Source organism: Lutjanus erythropterus, chromosome 14 (genome assembly GCF_056507025.1).
Source record: "Lutjanus erythropterus isolate fLutEry1 chromosome 14, fLutEry1.hap2, whole genome shotgun sequence".
Taxonomy (NCBI): Eukaryota; Metazoa; Chordata; class Actinopteri; order Lutjaniformes; family Lutjanidae; genus Lutjanus; species Lutjanus erythropterus.
In genome coordinates this window covers 32,768,669-32,791,336 of record NC_139330.1, presented here as the reverse complement: position 1 = coordinate 32,791,336, position 22,668 = coordinate 32,768,669, and the positions used below count along the sequence as shown (strand labels likewise).

At 38.8% G+C, this 22,668-nt stretch overlaps 2 protein-coding genes across 2 annotated transcripts; both read left to right on the top strand.

The window, feature by feature from the left end:
• The first annotated feature begins 1,799 nt into the window (after nt 1-1,799).
• LOC146315765 (G-protein coupled receptor 4-like) lies at nt 1,800-3,894 on the top strand. Its single transcript, XM_084736569.1, has 4 exons — nt 1,800-1,973; nt 2,236-2,308; nt 2,546-2,819; nt 2,929-3,894. Exons 1-4 carry the CDS (start codon nt 1,800-1,802, stop codon nt 3,425-3,427), a joined length of 1,020 nt encoding a protein of 339 aa, XP_084592695.1. The 3' UTR covers nt 3,428-3,894.
• Nucleotides 3,895-15,365: 11,471 nt separating this feature from the next.
• On the top strand, nt 15,366-19,971 carry LOC146315764 (G-protein coupled receptor 68-like). The gene is made up of 4 exons (XM_084736360.1): nt 15,366-15,492; nt 15,706-15,945; nt 18,673-18,860; nt 18,970-19,971. Exons 2-4 carry the CDS (start codon nt 15,721-15,723, stop codon nt 19,451-19,453), a joined length of 897 nt encoding a protein of 298 aa, XP_084592486.1. The 5' UTR covers nt 15,366-15,492; nt 15,706-15,720; the 3' UTR covers nt 19,454-19,971.
• The last annotated feature ends 2,697 nt before the right edge of the window (nt 19,972-22,668 follow it).

Genomic DNA, 22,668 nt, shown 5'->3' with positions numbered 1-22,668 from the left:
TGGGCCTGCCTTGACTGATGGTGTCTTGTGATAAAAGACAGAACCACCCAATGATGTCTAGGTCCACAACTGATGATGTGTCAAACTGGTAGCTTCATATGGTGGTCACCTCCAAAAACCCATCTGTGAAAGTATATTGCTGATTGTCAGGGATTGTAACACCCAGTCCTATTAATGAATCTGAATAGCCACTGATTATAATGGATCCTTGTCAGCTTGTCAGTTATTCCATTTGTAGGAGGCTGCAGAGGGTTCTGTTTGCCTAATAGATGGTGACATGGAGTGGCAAATAACACCGTGGTTGAGTGGTTTAGATATAAACTGTACATTGGAACATGCTCTTATTTGCTTGCTACTGTGTATCTTAAGTTGTACAATCACTGTGTGTATCTTTCAATGAAACTGCTGTTCTCACTGGATTATTTATTTACTGTTTACTTAGCAGAGGAAATGCACTATACATGTATTGTACCAGATACAGTTAAAAGCTATTTTTCATCTGTAGACTCCTGGGCAGAGGCCAGCAGAAATGGGCAGGTTACAGAGACTGAAGATCAGTTTTACCAAATCAAACCCTTAGACTTGGATTAAAAATTAGACAAAAAACACTAAATGACAAACCAAGAACAAAACAGCCACACTGCACTGAAGAACACTACTAAACTCCCTCTATGACACAAACCATCAGCAATCCTAAGACCATTAAAAACAGTTCATCACTACAAGAAAATACCAACCAATTCTGGCTATATTCAGTGTCTTATGTTATTTTTCGAATTAACTTTAAAATTTCAATTCAATTCAATATTAAAATTTTAATTTATTAACCCACCTTTCCAGGCAGACTGGCCTGGTTTGGTCCGCACCAGGGTTCAGTTGACAGCTTTCACATCAGCCCAAACAAACTGCACTAAATTGGCGATGAACAGAATATCCTACCAGAGTTTGTACAGTGTACCTTTTGGACTGTCTAGACTGCAGAATATTTTAGGATGCACTGGTCTTCAGGTTAAGGCAGGTTGTTTTGTCTCTCCTTTCCCCTTAACACGTGTCAGTTTCAAGAGAGACTGTTCTTATCTGTCCGAGACTGTGGCTCCTTAACTTATTATTACTTACTTAAAATATCCATATCCAGGCTCAATACCTCATCTGGATCTGGACCAGATTAAGGCATTAAAAATAACTGTATAGAAATAGTCGATCTACTTGCTAATGGTTTCATTTAATTATGGAAGTATCAGTTTTAAATTGGACTTTTTCATAACCAGTTAAAAGCTCCCTGTAGTAGCTTTTACTAGCTAGCAAACATTCTCTCTCTCCCTCCCTCTGTGTGAAAATCACTCAATCTTTAATCTCATTCATGGCAACTGATGACATAGCTGTGGTGAGAAGGGTGGGGGTAATGCATATTCAAGAGGAAGTGTAGATTCTCATCAACCTACTTGATTCTATCACTTGTCATATTGACTACAGGCTGTTTGGATGAAGAGGACAAAACATCAGATGTTAATTCCAGCCTTTGAAGGTAAATTACTATTTTCTTATATGTATTAAATGTAGACATGATAAGAACTGCAAACAGTCATGTGATGAATAGTTATATGTGTCTTAATATTTATATGAATATGAATATTAAACTAAGAAGACATGGCCTGTTTGATTTGATATTATTGTGGATATACTACAGTTGTACTGTATTTGTGTGAACTTTAGTGATATGACTGAACAATGTGAGGTAGATATTGAAAACTTGCTCTCTGTCTATAACCTGATCTCTCAAACAGGTTTCACTCTGAAGAATGGGAGATTTCTACACCTTACACCTGAACAGCACCTTACAGAATGAAAGCCGTGGCAGCAACATCTCCAGCAGTGATGAAAACGCTAAATTCATGTATTTTGTAGTGACAGTTATAACCATCTGTGTCGACCTTCCTCTGACCCTCGTGGCCATCTACGCTCTTTATTGTCAGGTATGTACATTATGACTGAGATTGATTTATTTACTGTGTCATGTGTCTGTCGTACAGTCTGTCTGTTCACATCTTGATTTCACTTGAGGTCTAGGTGTCAGGGTGCTGAGACAAAGTGTTGTTTAAGTGAAATGTCTCATCAACCAGGCAAAAAAAAAAAACATATTAATGTTCATTAATAACAGCCTAATTATTTCAATTTTTGTTCCTAATGCTCAGCTGTTAAGAATGTGTGAGTGTGCATCTTTCTTTTACCCTGCAGTCTTATAAATCCATTTGTGTTATATTTACAGACCTCAGAGACAAAGAGGAATTTTCTCTGCCAATTGACAGTTGTAAAATTGAGTGACCTCAGTAAATCCAGTGGAAATATAATTAAACTGTGATAAAATGTGTCCTATTATTTGTGTGATCCTCCCTCCTATCCTTCTATCTCCACATTTTGGAGATAAGTGTTTTTCATTGGACAACTTCCACACCTGATTAGCCAGTGTGTCATATTTGATATTTCTGACATCACAAAGGAGAGTTTGATGAGAAATACATAAATGTCTCTGACTTCAACTGCTGAGTGGATCAAGAAGACATATGTGGGAGGAGGTGGAGTTCAGAACATGTTTACAACTGTTTGTTTACTTTTATCAATGTTTTCCTGCAGATACAAAATGGTCATGTTGCTCCGATCTACATCATCAACCTTCTCATCTCTGACCTCATTCAGCTCTGCTGCATGATCGTTTGGGTGGCACCACCTCCTAATACAATGATATTTAATATCAACTATGTTGTTCACATCTATGGTCTGGTGGTCAGTGTTTGCTTCATGGTGTGCATCACCCTGGAAAGGTAGCTATCTGTCTGTCCAGTATGTGTGAAGCTACTTCTGTGTCTCGTCATTATATTACTATATAATTCTGAAGCTCATCAAAGACTATGTGTCCATCTTGTATTACAGGTATTTGGTCATCGCCCACCCACTGTGGTACCGCTTCAGACGAACCATCAAGATCTCTGTGGGGGTCTGTGTCCTGGTCTGGGTCCTGCCTCTTGTCTCTGTCCTCACTTTCTGTTTCTGGCTTAATTTGAGTAATTTCTTAATCATCTTCTGCATCTTCCTCCTCCTCCCCCTCCCACTGTTCATATTCTTCCTGGGTGGGACCCTCAAAGTCCTGTCTACCACCCGTGTCCCCTCTGATGAAAAACGACGGATTGTGGGAGTTTTGGTTCTGGTGCTGCTTATTTACTTACTGCTGTTCCTGCCTGAAATCATTTGGCACCTGGGAGACCTAGAAAACTTTACTCTCTACAACCTGTCTTTTATCTTTCTTCAGTTTAGTCCTCTTACAGACTTGGGTTTGTATATTTTCTTGAGGAAAGGGTCCATAGACAAGCTTTTGTCCTCTGTGTGTTGTTGCAGAATGGACAGTGATGATACCAACAGTTCATCAGTATGAATGATGACAACATTTACACAGTCAGCTTCATGTAGGCAGAGAAAGAGAGACAGAGAGAGAGAGAGAGAGAGAGAGAGAGAGAGAGAGAGGAGAGAAAACAGAAGGAGAAATGTAGACAAAGAGAAAAGACAGAGAGCAGACAGATACAGATCATCTACTGATATGATCTCCAATAAGACACCTGACTGTAGATAAAAGGATGCTGGGAAATGTTTTGGTCAACTTGTTGTGGTTCACTGTGATGATTCAACAAATGTAATAAATGTTTTTTATTCATACGTTATGTGTAAGATTAATTACGGAAGCAACTATATATTATTATTTGATTAACTGAGCTCATTATTGCCACCACATTGTCTTATTCCTCAATCTTTATTTTAACTGTCTGTATGCTTAACAGGAGGAGCGTCTTAACAGGTCATTCTTTTTTTTCCCTTTTAAGTTTAGTGTTATTTTTCACTTACATTTGGGTTTATTATGTTTGTCCGTTCAAAATTGTTTTGCTTAAAGAACATATTATTTGTAAAAATGAATAAAAAAACATTCAGCCTGTGGTGGATCGTGTGATCAGTTCCATGTGCGCATGCATAAATATTTGAATATTTGATATCTGTCCACAGCTGATCTCATATACTACTGAACCCATCAGGTTAAAAGTTTTGTGCACATTTAGAATAAACTGAATATTCTTTTTGGGTTTCCTGGCAGAGATCTGCACTTTACTGAGTGACTTCTTCAAGTGAAGTTTTACTTTTGGTGTTTTAGTGGCATGCTAGAGTTTAGGATGTGATTCAGAGCAGGTGTTTTGCAGCAGCTGTTGTTTGCTTGGCAAAGTCTTACATCACAGTGTATGTAAAGCGACATGAAATTTTACATTTTCTTGAAATCCAATTAAAAATCTGCTTCAAGACAAAAATGTGAATGTCTGCATTTGACTAACTCGCTGAATTGAAACCTGATATGAACACAATGAATGAGGACAGTTTCAGGAGGGGGGCAGGAGATAAGACAGAGCGTTTCAGACAGAAGTGTCAATTAAAAAGGTACAAAAATGGCCAGTATAAGAAAAATAATGTTTTATGAAAAGTAAAGCCTGTAAACCTTTTATGTTATATGTGGTGAGAGATAAACAATGACACTGTTTTGATTGGCATTAGGCAGGTAGCTGTCTGAAGAACACGTTAACAGCGGTTCGACTGCACAGTTGTAGCAAGCAACATTCAATTTCAGGCTGATCTGCTGCAACAAATGGGCTTTTCTGTTTCTGTTAAATATCCACATTAATAAAGTTAATATTCTACCCTGGCTGCCAGGCTAACATTAAGAACTAGCATTAGCATGCTATTTTCCTTCCTCAGCAAGATTGAAAGCAATTAAAAGAAGTTGCCTGTCATTTATCAAGTTCAAAACTCAACAATTGAATTAAGAACAAACTTTGTGAAACATGAAAAGGAATTGTTGAAATAGTCTTAAAATGTCTCAAATTTGATAAATATTTAGCCTTAAATAGTCTACATTTGAAATGATGGAGTTGTAATTCCATTCATTTTTTTTTTAGTTTTTATTTCTTTCCCCAAAATACTACATATATTTGGTGAATCAGGATCAGCATTTCTGAGATGAAACAAAACCTAAAAAATGTCATATAAAACATTCAATTTCACTTCCTTATTCATGTAGACATTCTGTTATATCACTAATTTTATGGTTCCTTGAAAATGATTGCAGACACTGAGTTCTTAGGATTAGAAGGTTCAATTTACAAATTTGATACATTTGATATTGTACATTTACATTACATTTAAAGTGTGTGTCATTTTCATGTATGAAAGAAAGTTCCATGTATCAGTTTTGCTATTTGGAAGGAAAAACTGCTTCCATTACTTGTTAACGAACTGAACTGTTCGGGTCCATGGGCACACGTCCCAGCCCTCGGTCCCGCTTCTGGGTTCAACTGAACTCACTCCCCAAGCCTAAGACCCAGAGACTGTGTGTGGGCTGTGAGCCCGAAGAACGAACTGTTGCCTGTGTTTCTTCATCTGCCCAAGTTCCTGTTTTGCCTGTGTGTGAATTCGTCATTACTGAACGTTATTCTGTGCCTGTGTGCTGCAAGTGGGTCCAATACATACCCGTTACATCACCCAGAAATGAAAATTCAGTCATTATCTATTTACCTCATGCCAAGTAAAGATCAGGTTTATTTTGTTAGTCTGCAAAACACTGTTGAACGCAACATTGTTTCACAGGAAAATCAGAATCTCCAAAACAACTGATTAATGGTGACCATTTTTTCAAATGGGAAGAACAACCAAAAAAAAAAAAAAAAAAAAACACAAAATGCCTCCATACTACTCATTTGGTATATTCCAAGTCTCCTAACACTATCAAATGCATGCACACGTGAATGTGTCTCCAAGCTAACGATCTACAGTGAAGATTCAGGTTAAAAACATGGTGAAAACGACAACTTTCAAGTGAACATGTAGATAATGACTGAATGTTTTTGGGTGAAGTATCCCTTTAATGCACTTTCTTGAGCTATCTCAGGAGCTACTCAAGAACACTGTAAAGGTTGAATGTTCTCCTCACTGAACAACTCTTAAAATACATGCAGATAATGACATTTAATTACCCTAAGGCAAAGTAAGGCACCGAAAGGTGACTTTTATGGGGATGTGTATTTGTGTATGGCTGAAGACCCCAAAACGGACATTAAAATAACTTGTAACTTGTGCTTGTTTGCTGCATCTTCACTGCTCTGTTTGCAGCTGTTTTTATTTCTATATTTATTTGTGCCCATTTGTTCATCATAAATTGATTGTAACACATCAACTGTAAAAGGAATTCATTTCAAAGCATCCATTACTGCAGGGTATCATGGGATATTTCAGAGTGCACTCTGCAGTTTGTCTCTCTGCATGCATGTCGACTGTGCTACTGTAGCTACTGATGTTCTTTTTTATTTTATCATAGCTACTTCTATTATTTGGTTTCTATTTCATTTCTCTGAGAGTAAGGACATTTTTGGAAAGCAAGGACAACTTGTCCAGTCTTGACTTCTTTAAAGTCTGTTTAAGGCTTGGTTTTAAAGGTAAAGGTCAACTTTATTGTGTCATATACAACCATACAAAGTACAGTTATAGTCGGTGTCAGTCTCTGCATTTAATCCATCATATTAGGAGTAGTAGGCAGCACCCGGGGATCAATTCCAGTTCTAAGCTAGCACCATGGACAGGAGTACTGATGGGAAGATTGACCTAGCATATTTGTCTTTGATGGTGGGTGAAACTGCAGCACCCAGAAGGAACCCATGCAGGTACAGGGAGAGTGAGCAACATCCACATAGAAAGGCCGTGTCCGATTCAAAGCCACAACCTTCTTACTGTGAGGCGAAAGTGCTAGTAAAGGGTTTTTGGTAGACCGCATATGGAGTTGGAAAATGTCAAGTCAGTTCTGTTTATATAACTCCAAACCATAACACAAGTCATCTCAGGGTACTTTTCTTTGGGAACAGGAATAGACCATACTATTTTTAATATTATTTAGAGAACCAACAGTCCTCATAATGAGCAAGCACTTGCCAACAGTGATGAGGAAAAATTTCCTTAGCAGGCAGAAACCCTGAGCAGAACCAGGCTCTAGGGAAAAGGAAAGTCTTAAGCCTCTTAATTGTGGAGACCTCCTGCACCCAAACAGGGAGCTGATTCCACAGCAGAGGAGCCTGGGTGGATGGATATCAGGCAGAAAGATTCTAACAAAGCAAGTTGTATTATGGGGGATGCAGGAACCGGTATTTTTGACCTATAGCGGGCTAAAAGGCAGAGTGTCTTTGCCTCTGTTGCTTTCGGTTTAAGCTTTATTCTTAGTCTCTCTCTTACAAATCTTTGCTTTACAAAGACAGATGTGGAGCATGGAGTAGCAAAAATTGTCTGAAAGTTGGCATCAAATGTCTGGCTGCAATCTTCTTTACTTCGTCTGTTGTTTAAGATTGTGATTGAAATCATGATGTTGTACATTTTAGACCTTTAGAAAAGTACTTAGATCGTTTTGGTATCTGAACCGAATGTCAGATGCTGTCTGAGAACATTGAAAAAACTTGAAATGATAATAAATGATAGGTGTATGTGTTTCTATAGTGTGTCAATCCTCAGATACAGTGGTCTAGGAGTTGAGGAGATCTGGGACAAAGCTCAGAGACTGCGCCCAATTTTTTTTTCTGCTTCCATGTGGAGGGAAATAACATTTTTCTTGCTTCAGCGCACAGCTAAAATATTTTTTTGCTTCTACTGAAATGTCTTAACAACTTAAAGCAGAAAAAAGGTCTGTGGAGAACACATATTGACACATAAATTCACAACAGTTAATGATGCAAATGAATGTCTTAACTTACTCAAGATTCAGTTAGCAGCTGATTAAGGTCAGCTGTTCAGATCTCTGTCTTGTTGCCTCATATCTGTTCTCTTACATGTGCTCCTGGCTGCACCTCTGATCTCCTTCACTGCTCTGTTCTTCACCCGTCTTCTCAACATATTTTCATCTCTCGCCCCCCTTGCTCTTCACCTTCTTTCTCCACAAGTTTTCACATGTCATTTTTAATTTTCCTCTTGCATTCTTTTCCTCAATTTCTTTTTCCCTCTTATAATTCTTCTCTCCTCCTCACTCCTTGAATACAGACTTCCACTTCAGTCCTCCTCTCACCAATCCCCCCTTCCTCTCCTCCTGGCTCCTCGTCAGTTATGTTTTCTCCTCCATCCTTCTCTTAACTTCTATACAGTCATAACCCAGTGCGCCCACTACAATCCTCCCTCCTTTAAAACTGTCCGCTCCATCCGTCAATCAAAGCATTAGTAGATCTATATACACTTCACTTCATAAGGTACACCTGTTCAACGGCTTGTTAACACAAATATCTAATCAACCAATCACATGGCAGCAACTCAGTGCATTTAAGCATGTAGACATGGTCAAGACGACCTGCTGAAGTTCAAACCGAGCATCAGAATGGGGAAGTAAGGCGATTTTCGTGACTTTGAACATGGCTTGGTTGCTGGTGCCAGACAGGCTGGTCTGAGTATTTCAGAGGGTATGGTTCCTCTTTTTTTTTTTTGCATTTGGCCTTTTTCTCTTTTACAGTATTATGAAAGAGAAAAAGAAGAATACGTACCTTGTAATGTGGCCTCTCCCAACTCCAACTTTTCTCCAACCATAAGTTTCTTCTTCTCACTCACTCCCTCATCTGCTCCATACCATACGTTGGTACGTCCGTTGTCTGTCTCTCGGGTGGAAGCTCAGCACTGCCCCTAGAGGACTGGACCACTTCCGTTGTATGACTGGATACGCAGCATTTTCCTTTTGCATTTGTCTTCTTATGTGAAGTGCATTTCTGTATATGCAGCATTTTCCTTTTGCATTTGTTTTCTTGTATGCGGCGCATTTCTGTACATGTAACTCATTTCTGTACATGTAACTTGTTTTTGTATATGCAGTGCGATTGATCTTGCTAGCCACCATAGTCCATCTGCCACAATGACTTTCTTCTTTCCACTGCTTTTCATAGGGAATGCAGATGGATGAGAATAATTATCCTATTAAACCTCAAAATGCTCTCAGTTCAGTCCTGCTCCATAATGAAGATGCATTAACCCCCCCCCCCACACACACACACACACACAAAAAAGGCACTGTTCCAGTAATACTCAAACACTGGATATGAAAAGAGACTGTGTTAACAAGCAAGTAATCATGCAGGATGCTCCCTCCCCTCCCTTCTCCTCCCCCCAGCAGTTAGGTAGGTATATTCCCATATACAGGCATGATGGGAGTGGCAACATTTACCAACATTTATAGTCCTCTGCCCACCTGGGAAAAAGAATGACAGCCACAGTTGTTCAAAATAAGTGGAAAAAATCATCAAATGCCATAATTAATGTGACCTAAGATAGAGCATAAACACATTTCATAATAGTTCAGTATTGACATAAATGATAAATAAACGATAACACTGAAAACAATAAGATTAAACATGTAAAAACAGACAATAGTAGTCATAATAATGTGAATTATGGTAAAAATGAAATGAAGAATAGCATGAAGTTATAAAATCGAGTAAATTGAATATCAGCTTGAATATCAGCTTGTTACTGCAATTAAAAAAAATCATGTGAATATTTGCTGCTTTCAGCCATAATTTCTGTGTGGAATTGTTGCGAATGTCAGAGAAGAGAAAAGATTGAAAGTTTTGACAGGAACAACGTGATTGGCTGATGTTCCTAAAGCTGATTGGTTTACTGAAAGGCTGAACGCTCAAAGATAGCTGATTGAGAACAAGTGGGTACAACGAGAGGGTAAGAGAGAGTTGTGAATGAATAAGACATAAAGATGGTCTTCCTGATTGAGCTCACGCTGTGCTTTATTACACTGCCTCACTGTATGGCAGCTATAAAGCTATAATAACAGCAACAAAAGCTCACTGTTGGACTAACATGAATATTGCAACATCACCACCACATGGAGCAACTTTGATCTTTTTCACACATTTCATTATAGCAGCATCACTTCACAGCACAACAACATTGATGTCAACAAAGTGCAGTCTAAAATTCAATCTGTATATGTGAGGAGGTGGTTGGTCATCTACTAAGCTCTTCTCTCCCTGCTGTGTAGACTGTGATTTATATGAATGTTTTTACAGGAACTTTCAGTTAGTGATGGGAATTCCGGCTCTTTTTAGCGAGCTGGTTCTTTTGGCTCGGATCCCTAAAAAGAGCCGGCTCTTTCGGCTCCCAAGTGGCTCCTCAGATTTTTTGTTGCTCAAATTAATTTATCACCCAAAATGATGTAAAATGAATTATTAATGTAAAAGACATACATTATATCAAATGTTTATTATTTATATGGCTTTATTTATATACTCAACATACTCAACATGGAGGAGAGTACTACAATATTAAGCAGAGTGCTTAATTTTGACAACAAACACCACATATTATATTAATTACTAATTTTCTGTGTAATTGTAATATTTAACACTGGATATATTAGTCTTCTGTTGTGCAATGAAGTTTTAATCTGTCAACAAGCAGATATTTTATCTGATAATGATAAAGATTATATATATGACTTATATATGACTTGGTTTTACAAGGCAGATAAAAGAACAGATGTTACATATATCAGAAGGGGGATCTCTTCTATTTTAACTTCAATCAGCGATCAAGAACGCACTTTATTTCTTCAGCTATGATCGTGGTCTGCAGACTACAGGTAACCTATTTTCTCTTAACTCTGTTGAAAACTGTCCAACTTGACTGTAGATTTTCGTCTCCACTTCCTGCTGCGGCCGCCTGATCTCGTCTACTTTCCAAGCGAGGCGCAGTTCATCTCAAACGAGTGTATTTTCTAACCTTTCAAGCGTGTTGTCTCTGTCTGTAGCGCATGTTCTCTCTCGTCTCCCTCCCACTTGCTTATGTGCTCACTGTGTTGTGTGTCTATAACCCCTCCCCTCCCCCTTCTACTCAGTGTGGACACACACACGCCACCAATCATGTGCGACTTTAACAGAAAAGAAGAGGAGAAAAAAACAAATCGGCTCCCAATCAAGAGCCGGTTCCGTTGTTCACTTCAAAGAGCCGGCTCTAAGACCCGGATCGTTCGCAACTGACACATCACTACTTTCAGTCTGTTTGTGAAGAAACTTGGCTGAAATTCAGATTTTGTAGTGTGGAAGTGAGTGTTGAAATTTTGTTACCATTGATTTTAGCACTACAACGTTAAGAATGCTTGAAACAAAGCATTGCATACAATGTATTCTCCAACCAAGTCAAAAACCATACTACTGACACAGAACCAAAAAGTAAAGTGAGAATGTGGTCATTGTAGTGGGTTGATCACTTTAACTTGTCATGGCATCCAGTGATATTGATTACAGCCACTTAAGATTATAATGGGTCCTTGTCAGCTCGTCAGTTATTCCATTTGTAGGAGGCTGCAGAGGGATCTATGTTTGGCCACTAGATGGCGACATGGAGCTGCAAATGACATAGTGGTTTAGATATGAACTCTACATTGGAACATGCTGTTATTTACTTCCTACTGTTATCTAAAGTTGTACTTTCACCATGTGTATTTTTTACTGTAATTGCTGTTGTCATTGGATTATTTGTTTACTGTTTATTTAGTAGAAAAAAAACAATACATGTATTGTATCAGATATAGCTAACAGCTATTTTTCATCTGTAGACTCCTGGGCAGAGGCCACCAGTACCGGGCAGGTTACAGGGAGTCTGATCCAACTTGTGTGAACTTCATCAAGACAACACATAATATGCCTCAATAGTGCGTATCACTGTATGCACACCCAACAACGTCTGGGCATGCAGCTGATGAGATGACAGATGGTGTCCTGGGGGGAATCTCTTCCCTGACCTGAATCAGGGCATCAAAGTGCTCCTGGACAGTCTGTGGCAGTACTTGGTGGCTTCGGACGCACGATACCTAACATCCCAGACATCAGTTGGCTTAATGTCAGCGGAAAGTGAAGGCCAGTCAATGGCATCAATGCCTTTGTCACCCAGATACTGTCTACACACTCTGGACACATGAGGCTGGGAAGGTCTGACAGTAGGTCTGAGGAGTTCATCCCAGTATTTAACAGCAGTCAGGGTACCACTAGCTAGCATGTAGAGGTTTGTGCGACCCTCCAAGAACATGCCTCCCCAGACCATCACTGACCCACCACCAAACCAGTCATGCTGGATGATGTTGCAGGCAGCATAATGTTCGCCATGACATCTCTAGACTCTTTCATGTCTGTCACATGTGCTCATCGTGAACCTGCTCTCATCTGTGAAGAGAACTAGATGATGTCGGGCCCTCATGCCACCCTCATGGGATCGTTTTTTCACTTTACACACAAGCTCCTTGTACACTGGTATTTCAATAGGGACAGAAATATGACGCCCCCAGTGGACATGCTATTTTTTGCCTCTTTTCCACAGAGGCAATGGACGCTTGTTGCCTCTGTTGCTAACTACCAGTGGCCTCCTTTATAAACACGACGTATGCACAAAAGCTAAAGTGCTAATACCAATAATTGCATGTAATGAAATGTATTTTCATAAATAATACGGTGAACAAGAGAACAAATTCCATTCACACCGAAGGCCTCAGTCAGGTAGATATGAGTCAATAATTTCATACTAGTGTTTTGTAATCTGTTCATGTCCTTTATGGATATTATTTCGTTTTATCTCTGTGTTTAAATGTGTGGAGTCGATTGTATCTGTAAGGACACGACTGCTGCTGCAGAGTTAAGATTCACAGCTGAGGCAGTGTGCACACTGCTGTACCACCAGCAACCTGCTGGAACACACAGCAGATTAAAGTAAAAAACTGTTTTAGTGAATAAAGCCCTGATTGTTTTTGTACATAAATGTGTTAGTGCATTTGCCAGACTTACATCTCAAACAAGGGAATACAGATGACACAGGCTACCTGAATCATCCAATGTCTGGCACACTCTGTCTAGCCCTCCATCTCCAACACTGCTCCACTCAGGTGGGATTCCTCAATAATCCCTGCCATTTTCTCATCAAAGGACTACCTTTCCCTGCACTTTTTGGCTTCTACTTCTACTTTTCTGTTGCACCATTATCATCTTCATGCAGTCAGTATCAAAAATATTAATTCACGCCATTTTGCTTTCCGTCCATAAGCAAATGTGGGCATTACATGACATTCGCTATGTTTTGTAGAGTTTCTAATTGAGCGGCATTAAGTGAAACTCTGCACATAACAAGTAGCAGGTTAGAATAAGATCCTGCTATGAACCACTGGAGAATATGATGCAGCAGACTTGCAGCAGAGACAAGGCGCTCTGGACAAGCGCAAAAAGGCTGCATGCAAATATGCAGAGAAGTGACTACATGATATGACCTTTCTTTGACCATGAGGCCTGATGTTATGTACAATTCTGTAGTTTAGACCGCAGACTGATTTCCCGGTTGTAATTTCCAACTTCCAATCTCAAAGTGTTCCAGGTGCACAGTTCCTAAAATGAACAAAAAACATGGTTGACAATGACAAATTGACCATTGACCATAACAATTGAGTTCCTCTGGCAAATGTACACACATTTGAACCCTCAGCAGTGCCGCGTCCTTACATAAAAACACAGAGGAGAAAAAATGATGCCTGATGTAACAGATGCCACTATACATTTTATTTTAAGGTATTCAATAACATTGGTGATAGATCATGGCATCAATTTACATACATGCCCGTGTTCATTAAGATAGTATCTATTATTTTTGGCTTCAGTGCATGCTGCCATTGTTGTGTGACATCATACCACAATGTGGTAGATGGATTTGCCCTGAATTCGCAAGCAGAAACTTCAACTTTGGGTAGCATTCCATTATACTTTTTCTAGTAGGAGGTAGTAGGAGGGCTTAATTATTAATTCATGGGTGAATTTAGGCCAAACACGCAATAATCTAATGCATGAATTACAGTTTCTAAGTTCCCAGATGATAAAAATGACCTGATTTTTTAGATGTTTCTGGGCTGAAAAATGCAGCAACACAATATGTATTCTGATCAAAATGAAAGCAGTTGATGCTGGGAGGAGGGCGTTCAGTGACGGCAAGGGTAACGGATGAAATATTGGTTGTAATGTTTTTGATTTTGTCATAGAAAAATGATCGAAACTGTTCACACTTGTCAATTGATGGTGCAGCAACAGCAGGAGGTGGACTCGATTTGTGACTTGCAATGTTGAAGAGGATTCTAGGGTTGGATCTAATTCTATCTAATGCTATGACCTGTTAACCTGACACGGCAGGTGGTTTGTGACACAGAACCATCTAGGACGCCATTCTTAGAAACTGTTTGGAAAAGGGCAGGCACATTTACTTGTTGTCTTTACTGCTTGATTAAAGGTCTTTAAGCATCTATTGTTACTTGTTAGCCAGGGCTAAGGTGTGGTTTGGGGTTTTCTAGCTGTTTCTAGCTGTACTGAGTTATGTATTTAGGAAGCTACCTGGATTTCTGTGTGGCTAACATTAAGAGTTGGTCTTAACTGTAAATGTTTTTTTTTTAAATAGATGTCAAGTCCTCGGATGTTGGCAGTATTATCACACCTGAAGGCAGAATTTGAATTGTACTGTGATGTAGTTTCCTTGTCTGATTTATTATTTAAAGACAAAATAATGGTTAATGGCACCTCCAATTTATGATTAAGCGGGATTCATCATCCAGCAGGTGGATGAGAGCAGATTTGGGTGGTTAAGAACATTTGGTGCACCTGGAGCACCAAAGAGTGAATTTTGCTGCATGAGGTCAAAAGTTTTGTGGTGTGACTGCCACAGGTCTTTCCTTATTCCTACCTCTGCTTTTTCCTTGCAGATCCTCCCTGAATACTTGTCCCTCACTCCTCATTGAGGGATGGCCTTCACCTGCTCCAAGCCTTTGAAGCTTAGGGAATCCAAGATGGTTTATCTCTCTCCCTCCTGGGTGCCTTTCAGGCAGCCACATTGGTTTTGTTTGGGGTGATTTTGTTTTAGCTTTGGTTTCTTTTTACATGTAGTTTATATCTAGTACACCCACTCACAGCACCCAACACCCTCACCACACCACTGATTGCTTACTTAACCATAAATTTTCTTATGCTGGCTTATTTTTTCAATAAATTACTCATTTGTATAAAGGCTGTTAATGTGTGGATCTCCCTTCTTAAGTTATGCTCTTCAACAAGTTGGGCATAACAGTGGAATTGTTTTAATGTGTCTGTCTCCAACACATCTGTTGATTTGCAGCATGTGGAATAATACAGCACAACAGTGTCTGTGGTTATGCTGCAACAGTCCAGTGCTAGTTGCGCAAAATTTCACCAGCGGATCAGCGTAATGCATATGAATGCTTGACTCCTTTTCTTCTCTTCCTTAGAATAGGAGGTGCACAGGAAATTACTGCAGGTTATCACTTCATATATTCACTGTGGACTGACAAGGACAACACATCGGTGGTGCAGGGAAGTCATTCAGGTGGAGTCTTGCAGCTTTCAAAAGGTTAGTCATGTTTCTTTTTTACTCAATTTAGAGACGATTATAGAGGATAAAAGATCTGCAAACAGTCAGATGAACATGCCTCTATATTTACAAATGTATAAAACTGAAAAGACAAAGCAGGTTTTAATTTGATTGTATCTGTATCTGTGTGAACTTTAGTAAAATCACAGAATAGTGTCATGTAGATATTAAAACTTTGCTCTCAAACAACAGGTTACAAACTGAAGTATGGGAGATTTCTACATTAACAGCACTTCAATGGACAAAAGCTACAATTACAGCAACATCACCTCCAACTACATTAACCACAGCAACACCAACTTCAGCAACATCGACACCTCTGAAAATGACTATTACACGAAAGTTCAATTCATCATTCATGTGACGACATGCATAATCATAGTTATCGGCCTTCCTTTGACCCTCGTGGCCATCTATGCTCTTTATTCTCTGGTAAGTACATTATGATTGACAATTATTCTGATTTATTTACTGTCTGTGTTGTGTATGGAAGTGTAATGCACTCACTTGAGAAAAAAATGTCCTGTTTTTCCCAAATTGATGAGATTATTATCTCAAAAGGTTTCAGAAAAAAAGAACTCTTCTGTGTTCACATAAGTTCCCACCTAAAGGTCAGATTCCTTAATTGAAGCAATGCAAGGATGATAAATTGTTTCAGTTTTACGACTGAAAAGTACATTGTATATTGCACATCATGGAGCACTGTCAGGTTCTGTTCATGTTGGTGATGATCTGGAGCGCATTTCAACAGACTTTAGAAGATGGCTCATCTGAATGTCCTGTAAGACAGCGGATATTAAATAAGTTAATAATGCAGGCATTTCTCAACTGTGGCAAGTCCAGCTTTGTCCCCTGCCAGTCTTCATTTTGGTAGCAAACATGCTCCTAGTTCAAATGTTTTTAAACCAGTGAAATGACACATACAATGGTATGTTTCTGTGATTGGTTCAAATTGTGTTCACACCAGAAATGAAACTATCCAGAGTTCATTTGACAGGGGAGTCTTATAGCAACCCGAACAAACCGCACCAAGAGGGTAAATGCTTCAGGTTTCAGTTCAGCTAAACTAAACAGGGCTGGTGTGAACCCACCCTAAAGGCCTTTTCACACCAGATGTTTTTGCTTCATCCAATTCATTTGCTTGTTAATAACGTTTATCCAATACAAGCATTCACATCAACAGCAGCAATATTTTTTTCCGTACCAAATTGCATGTGGTTGACCAGATCACATCCAAAACATCCAACATGGCAGATCACTTGTTTCACAAGGACTCCAGAGGCAAAGATTTCAAAGACAGCTTGTTGAAACGAGCTTCAGTATGACAATGGTGTGTCAATCAAGCTTCCACAGTATACAGAAAACATCTTCTTCAAACTTGGTGCCATCCTGAAATATGCCCTGCCTCTGGTACTTGACACCTCATGCCCTGACACTGGTTCATAGTGTCTACCTGTGGACACTGGAACAAGCTCAAGGCTAGTTATGAGATTTGGGGGACCTGAAATGCCTTGGGTTTTGAAAGCGTGCTGGAACTTTTCTCAGAATTCTAGGATTATCTGGCATAGTCTGTCTTTTAGTTACAAGTAGAAAAAAACATTATTTGGGTTCATTATTTTATTTAAAAAAAAAGGATCAGGGACCATGTGAAGTTTTGTAAACATTCATGGTCCCCATGAAGTACCATAAGTAGGTCTATGAAACCACAGAACTCTGTCATAGAGCATGACATACCATTTCATTTCATCATTTAGTCATATGGGTTTGTAAATTAAATATACAGTATATTTCTCTTCTGTTAAGTATTTCAGCAATGTTACCACCTCTCTCATTGCATCAAAACTCCATTTTCAGTGACCTTAAATGCCAAAATGCATAGAAAAAGCTATATATAAAAAATTACCCGTATGCCTGTGGATAAGGCACACAGAACATTAAAGTCTGTGTAAAGGATAATTTTTTTTTCTTTTAAATCATTATGCATTTTAGAAAAAAGTAGCTCAAAATTTGTGAAAAGGACTGACAGCTATGTACTACTGAATTGTGGTGTAGACCTATAAAATATTGTTCAATAATTACATGTTCAAGATTTTTTTGGGCGGACCTGAAACATGGCTCAGCGATGTGCCAGAACCATGGTCCACCAACACTATATAAGAACCATGAACTGACACACAAACGATACCACCTCCCGCTCCCCTCACCCTCCCCAGCAGTCAGTTATGAATGTACGTTCAGCGACTCTCTCAGTCCAAATCAGCCCTGCAGTTCACGCCAGCTCACTTCAGCTCCAACAACCAGACACAGAAGAAAAAACATACCATCCTGTCTCCGTCCTCTGGCTCTGGTGGCTCAAACAAAACTGCTAGACAGAGCGTCCATATTTCAGGTTGTTTTCAGATCTTAGTGATGTTTAACGCTGTGCTAATTTTTTCATAACCTAATTTTATATACTTAGCAATATTTTGAATCATTCAAATTTGACTGGGTGGTTAATATGTTTCTGTGATGTGACAAACTAAAAGACATTTATCATCGACTTTCAAGATCTTTAATTAACAAGTCTTGATCTATACTGTCGGATTGGAACAATGAAGTTACAGCTGTGCTTCATTTGTGGTGGATTGACTGCAGCGCCCTAGAAGCAGAGTGTACAAGTGTTGTAAACCTTTCTATGTAGGCAAATCTAATCTGAATAACCCTTTAAATAGAAAGAAAATACTGTGCCACTGACTTTAGGCCAGGTTTTTGATGTCAGTAGTGGAATTGCTTTCTGCTGCTTCAAGATAGCAATGTGCCAATAATCCACCTGACCACATCTCATATTAAAACCAACACGTCCATGGGTGCACAGATGGAAGCGAGCTACTTACACAATTGCTGTGAGCCAGTTTCGCTGGGTAGATGATAGCACCCCTATGGTCAGATTTACTAAGAAAATTTAACCTCTCCTAACGTGAATCCTCCAATTATTAGTGTGATCCTCCCTGAAATGCACGTGAAATACATTTCTGACATTGCTAATGAAAGTTTGATGAAAAATGCATAAATATCTGTGACTACAACTGCTGGGTGGATGAAGAAGACATATGTGGGAGGAGGTGGAGTTCAGAACATGTTTACAACTGTTTGTTTACTTTTACCGATGTTTTCCTGCAGGTACGAAAAGATCATGTTGCTCCAATCTACGTCATCAACCTTCTCATCTCTGACTTCATTCAGCTCTGCTGCATGATTAACTGGGTGGCACGACCTCAGTACCTAATGGAAAATGACATCTTCTACTATATTTACTACTTTGGTGTGATTGCCAGTGTTGGCTTCATGGTGTGTGTCGCCCTGGAAAGGTAGCTATCTGTCTGTCCAGTATGTGTGAAGCTACTTCTGTGTCTCACCATTATATTTCTATATAATTCTGAAGCTCCTCAAAGACTCTGTGTCCATCTTGTATTACAGGTATTTGGTCATCGCCCACCCACTGCGGTACCACTTGAAACGATCCATCAAAATGTCTGTGGGGGTCTGTGTCCTGATCTGGACTGTTCCTCTTGTCTATCTTCCCACTTTCCATTATTGGGATTACACAGAAATTATCTCAGCCATCTTCTTCCTCCTTCCCCTCCCACTGTTCATATTCTTCCTGGGTGGGACCCTCAAAGCCCTGTCTGCCAGCCGTGTTCCCTCAGATGAAAAACGACGGATTGTGGCAATTTTGGTTCTGGTGCTGTTTATTTACACGCTGCTGTTCCTGCCCAGTGTTATTTGGTATGCCACCTATTTCAAGAAACTCACCCGTGTGTCCCTCACATTTCTTAAATTGAATCCTCTTGCAGATGCATTTCTGTATGTTTTCATGAGGAAAGGGATCATAGACAAGCTTTTGTCCTCTGTGTGTTGTTGCAGAATGGACAGTGGTTATTCCAGCAGTCCATCAGTATGAATGATGACAACATTTAGAGTCAGCTTCACAGAAAGAGGGAGAGAGAAAGAAAGGAGAACAGGAGAAATGTAAGCAAACAGAAACGAAAGAGAAGCTTTTAATTCTATGTTTAACACAGGGAGCATCTCAACAAACCTTTACTGCTTTTTTTTTTTCCTTTTTGCTCTCTTACACATGTGAATTTAGTTGTTAATTTTTTCTTGGTTATGACTAGTATATGTCCATCCAAAACTGTATTTGTTTTGTCTTCTGTCTATTTTTTTTTATAAAAAGAATAAGAAGAGATAGGAAGAATAAGAAATATAGCTACATACCATTTGTTAATCTGTATTTAATATATGTTTTATTTTGGTGTTTTAGTTGCAGGGATGCTAGTTTTTAGGATGTGATTCAGAGCAGGTATTTTGTAGCAGTTGAGCACTTTGTAATATAGATAAAATCTTATAACACAGTGTATGTAATCTTACATGATATTGTACATTTTATGTTAATTCAATTAAAAATCTGTTTCTTGGAAAAAAGTGACCTTTGACTAACTCACTGAATTAATTCCTGAGAAATTAAGAAATAAATTGCAGCACAGTCTTTGCTGCTTGACTCTATTTTCTGGCATTTGCAAATTAAATGATCAGGAAATTAATGTGGTTTGTGTTAAAATAAATATATTATGGAGTATGACAGAAGTCACATACATAATTAAAGTTAAGCAACTTTTAAAATTTTTAATTTTAAATAAGACATTTGACTTTCACATGAGACTCGAAACTTCAGGGTGACCTGTCTGGAATCTCTCTCAGATGGTTTTTGATTTCAGAGGGGCACAGACCAAAATGCTCAAAAAAAGAAAAAAAGAAAAAAGTACAACCCGAATTCTGATTTTTGACTTGTATTCAACTGAATACAGTACAAAGACTATAAATATGTAGAGACCTGTCTCACGCTGATCTAAAGGGCAAAGTTCACTATCCAAAGAAGCTTTGTGTGTTTTTTTTTAATGTTAACACTGACAAATAGCAATACAATGCATGAACTGTAAATGTCATGCAGATATGTAACTAGTTATGTTTTACACTGAAGCACCATGAAATTCTGCTGTTTTATTTATTTATTTTTATTCATTTATTTATTTATTTATTTATTTATTATTTATTTATTTATTTATTGGTGAAAAAGTGTGTGGAAAAAGTGATACATACATACATATAACATACAAGTACACACATAAATACAGTTAGCATAAAACATATAGATATAGAGAACAGCGAAGTAGTTGCTAAGTCCAGCGGTAGCGATCAATTGTACTGTGTGTGTGTGTGTGTGTGTGTGTGTGTGAGAGAGAGAGAGAGAGAGAGAGAGAGAGAGAGAGAGAGAGAGAGAGAGGGAGAGAGAGAGAGTGAAGCGGTGTTCTGTGATATGATGCAGACATGGGGTAAATGTGGGAAAATAAATAGATCAACATTCAAAATAAATAATAATTATTATTATTGCCATACACTCATGGCAATAATACTAACTAAATAGTAATGATAATAATAATAATAACAATAATAATAATAATAATAATAATAATAATAATAATAATAATAATAATAATAATTGCAATATATGATGGAATAAAATATTAATGCTAGGGAAGAGAAAAAATAAATAAGTAAAAAAAACTAAATAAATAAATATTCCACTGTGTTTTATAGTTCATTATCATCATCATTGTAGTTGGCGGGCAGCACGGTGGTGCCAGCAAGAAGGTCCTGAGTTCGAATCCCCCAGCTTGCTGGGGCGGGGCCTTTCTGTGCGGACTTTGCATGTTCCTCGTGTCTGCGTGGGTTCTCTCTGGGTTCTCCAGCGTCCTCCCACAGTCCAAAGACATGCATGTTAGGTTAATTGGTGACTCTAAATTGCCTGTAGGTGTGAATGTAAGTGTGAGTGGTTGTCTGTCTCTATGTGTCAGCCCTGCGATGAACTGGTGACTTGTCTAGGGTGAACCCCGCCTAATGTCAGCTGGGATAGACTCCAGCCCCCCGCGACTCTTCAGGAATAAGCGGTTACAGAAAATGGATGGACGGATTTTAAAACTGGTCACCATTCACTTCCATTGTTTGGGAGATTCTGCAACACCGTTTTCCTGTGAAACTCCAGCAGTGTTTTATAGACTAACAAAATAAACCTGACCCTCAACCGGCATGAGGGTGAGTAGATAATGACTGAATTTTCATTTTAGGGTGAATTATTTTATTTCTGATTGAAAAAAATGTGAAAAACTTAACATAAAAGAAAGGTGTTTAGTGTTTGTGGAGACATGTGTTTCTGTGCTTTGGCCAAACACGCTGGTTGTTATCTTGTGCAGATGGACCTACTGCTCCACAGACTTTGTGATTCATCCAGGTTGCAAGTTCAGGTGCAAGTTCATTTGGTATCTTGCAGAGGTGGCAAAAATGGAAACTGTACTGGTGTAAAACAGCAAAGCAACTGATGTTTGCAACATGTTTCAACATTGTTGGGACAGGGGCAACAAAAGACTGGGTCCTGTTGTCACTCACACATGCACACATAGAAGTGATTACATGATCCCCTCCCAGCTTATGCCCAGCAGGCAAAATACGTGACTATGTCAGTCATTCCACATTTGATGAGAATATCAGCATGAGGAAAAGAAACACACCTTTTGTCTTACTATCTTTTTAGGACCCTAAGTTTGTCCAAATCCGTCTTTGTCATCTTTTGACAGGGCTATCCAGCCCTGTCCTGACTCTTGTGACTGTTGGATACACCATCAGTGGTGCACAATGCCCTGATTAATTCATGGGTGTGATTTAGGCCTAACATCCAATAAACCAATCAGAAAGTCAGCCCTCATCATCATTAAATTAATCATTAAATTAATGATGAGAGGCTTTTTGTGTAAATTTACAAATATATCATAATTTGAAATGCAGTCAAATGGGATAATGTCGACATAGTTATGAAAGGAAATTTATTTTTAAAACTCAAAATGTCTTCAAACTAATGAAATATACAGTCATTTGTGAAAAACTTTGGTTTGCTTAACAGCAAAGTAACTGCTCATGACTTGTACGACAGGTCTGGACTTTGTAATCTGTGTTCATAACTGAAGGAAAATTCAGAATATGAGAAAACTGCTCAATGTGACAAGTCCTCCTAAATCACTCAGGGGTTCTGTGGTTATTTGTGCAACAGCCTGCTGCTGGTTGCAC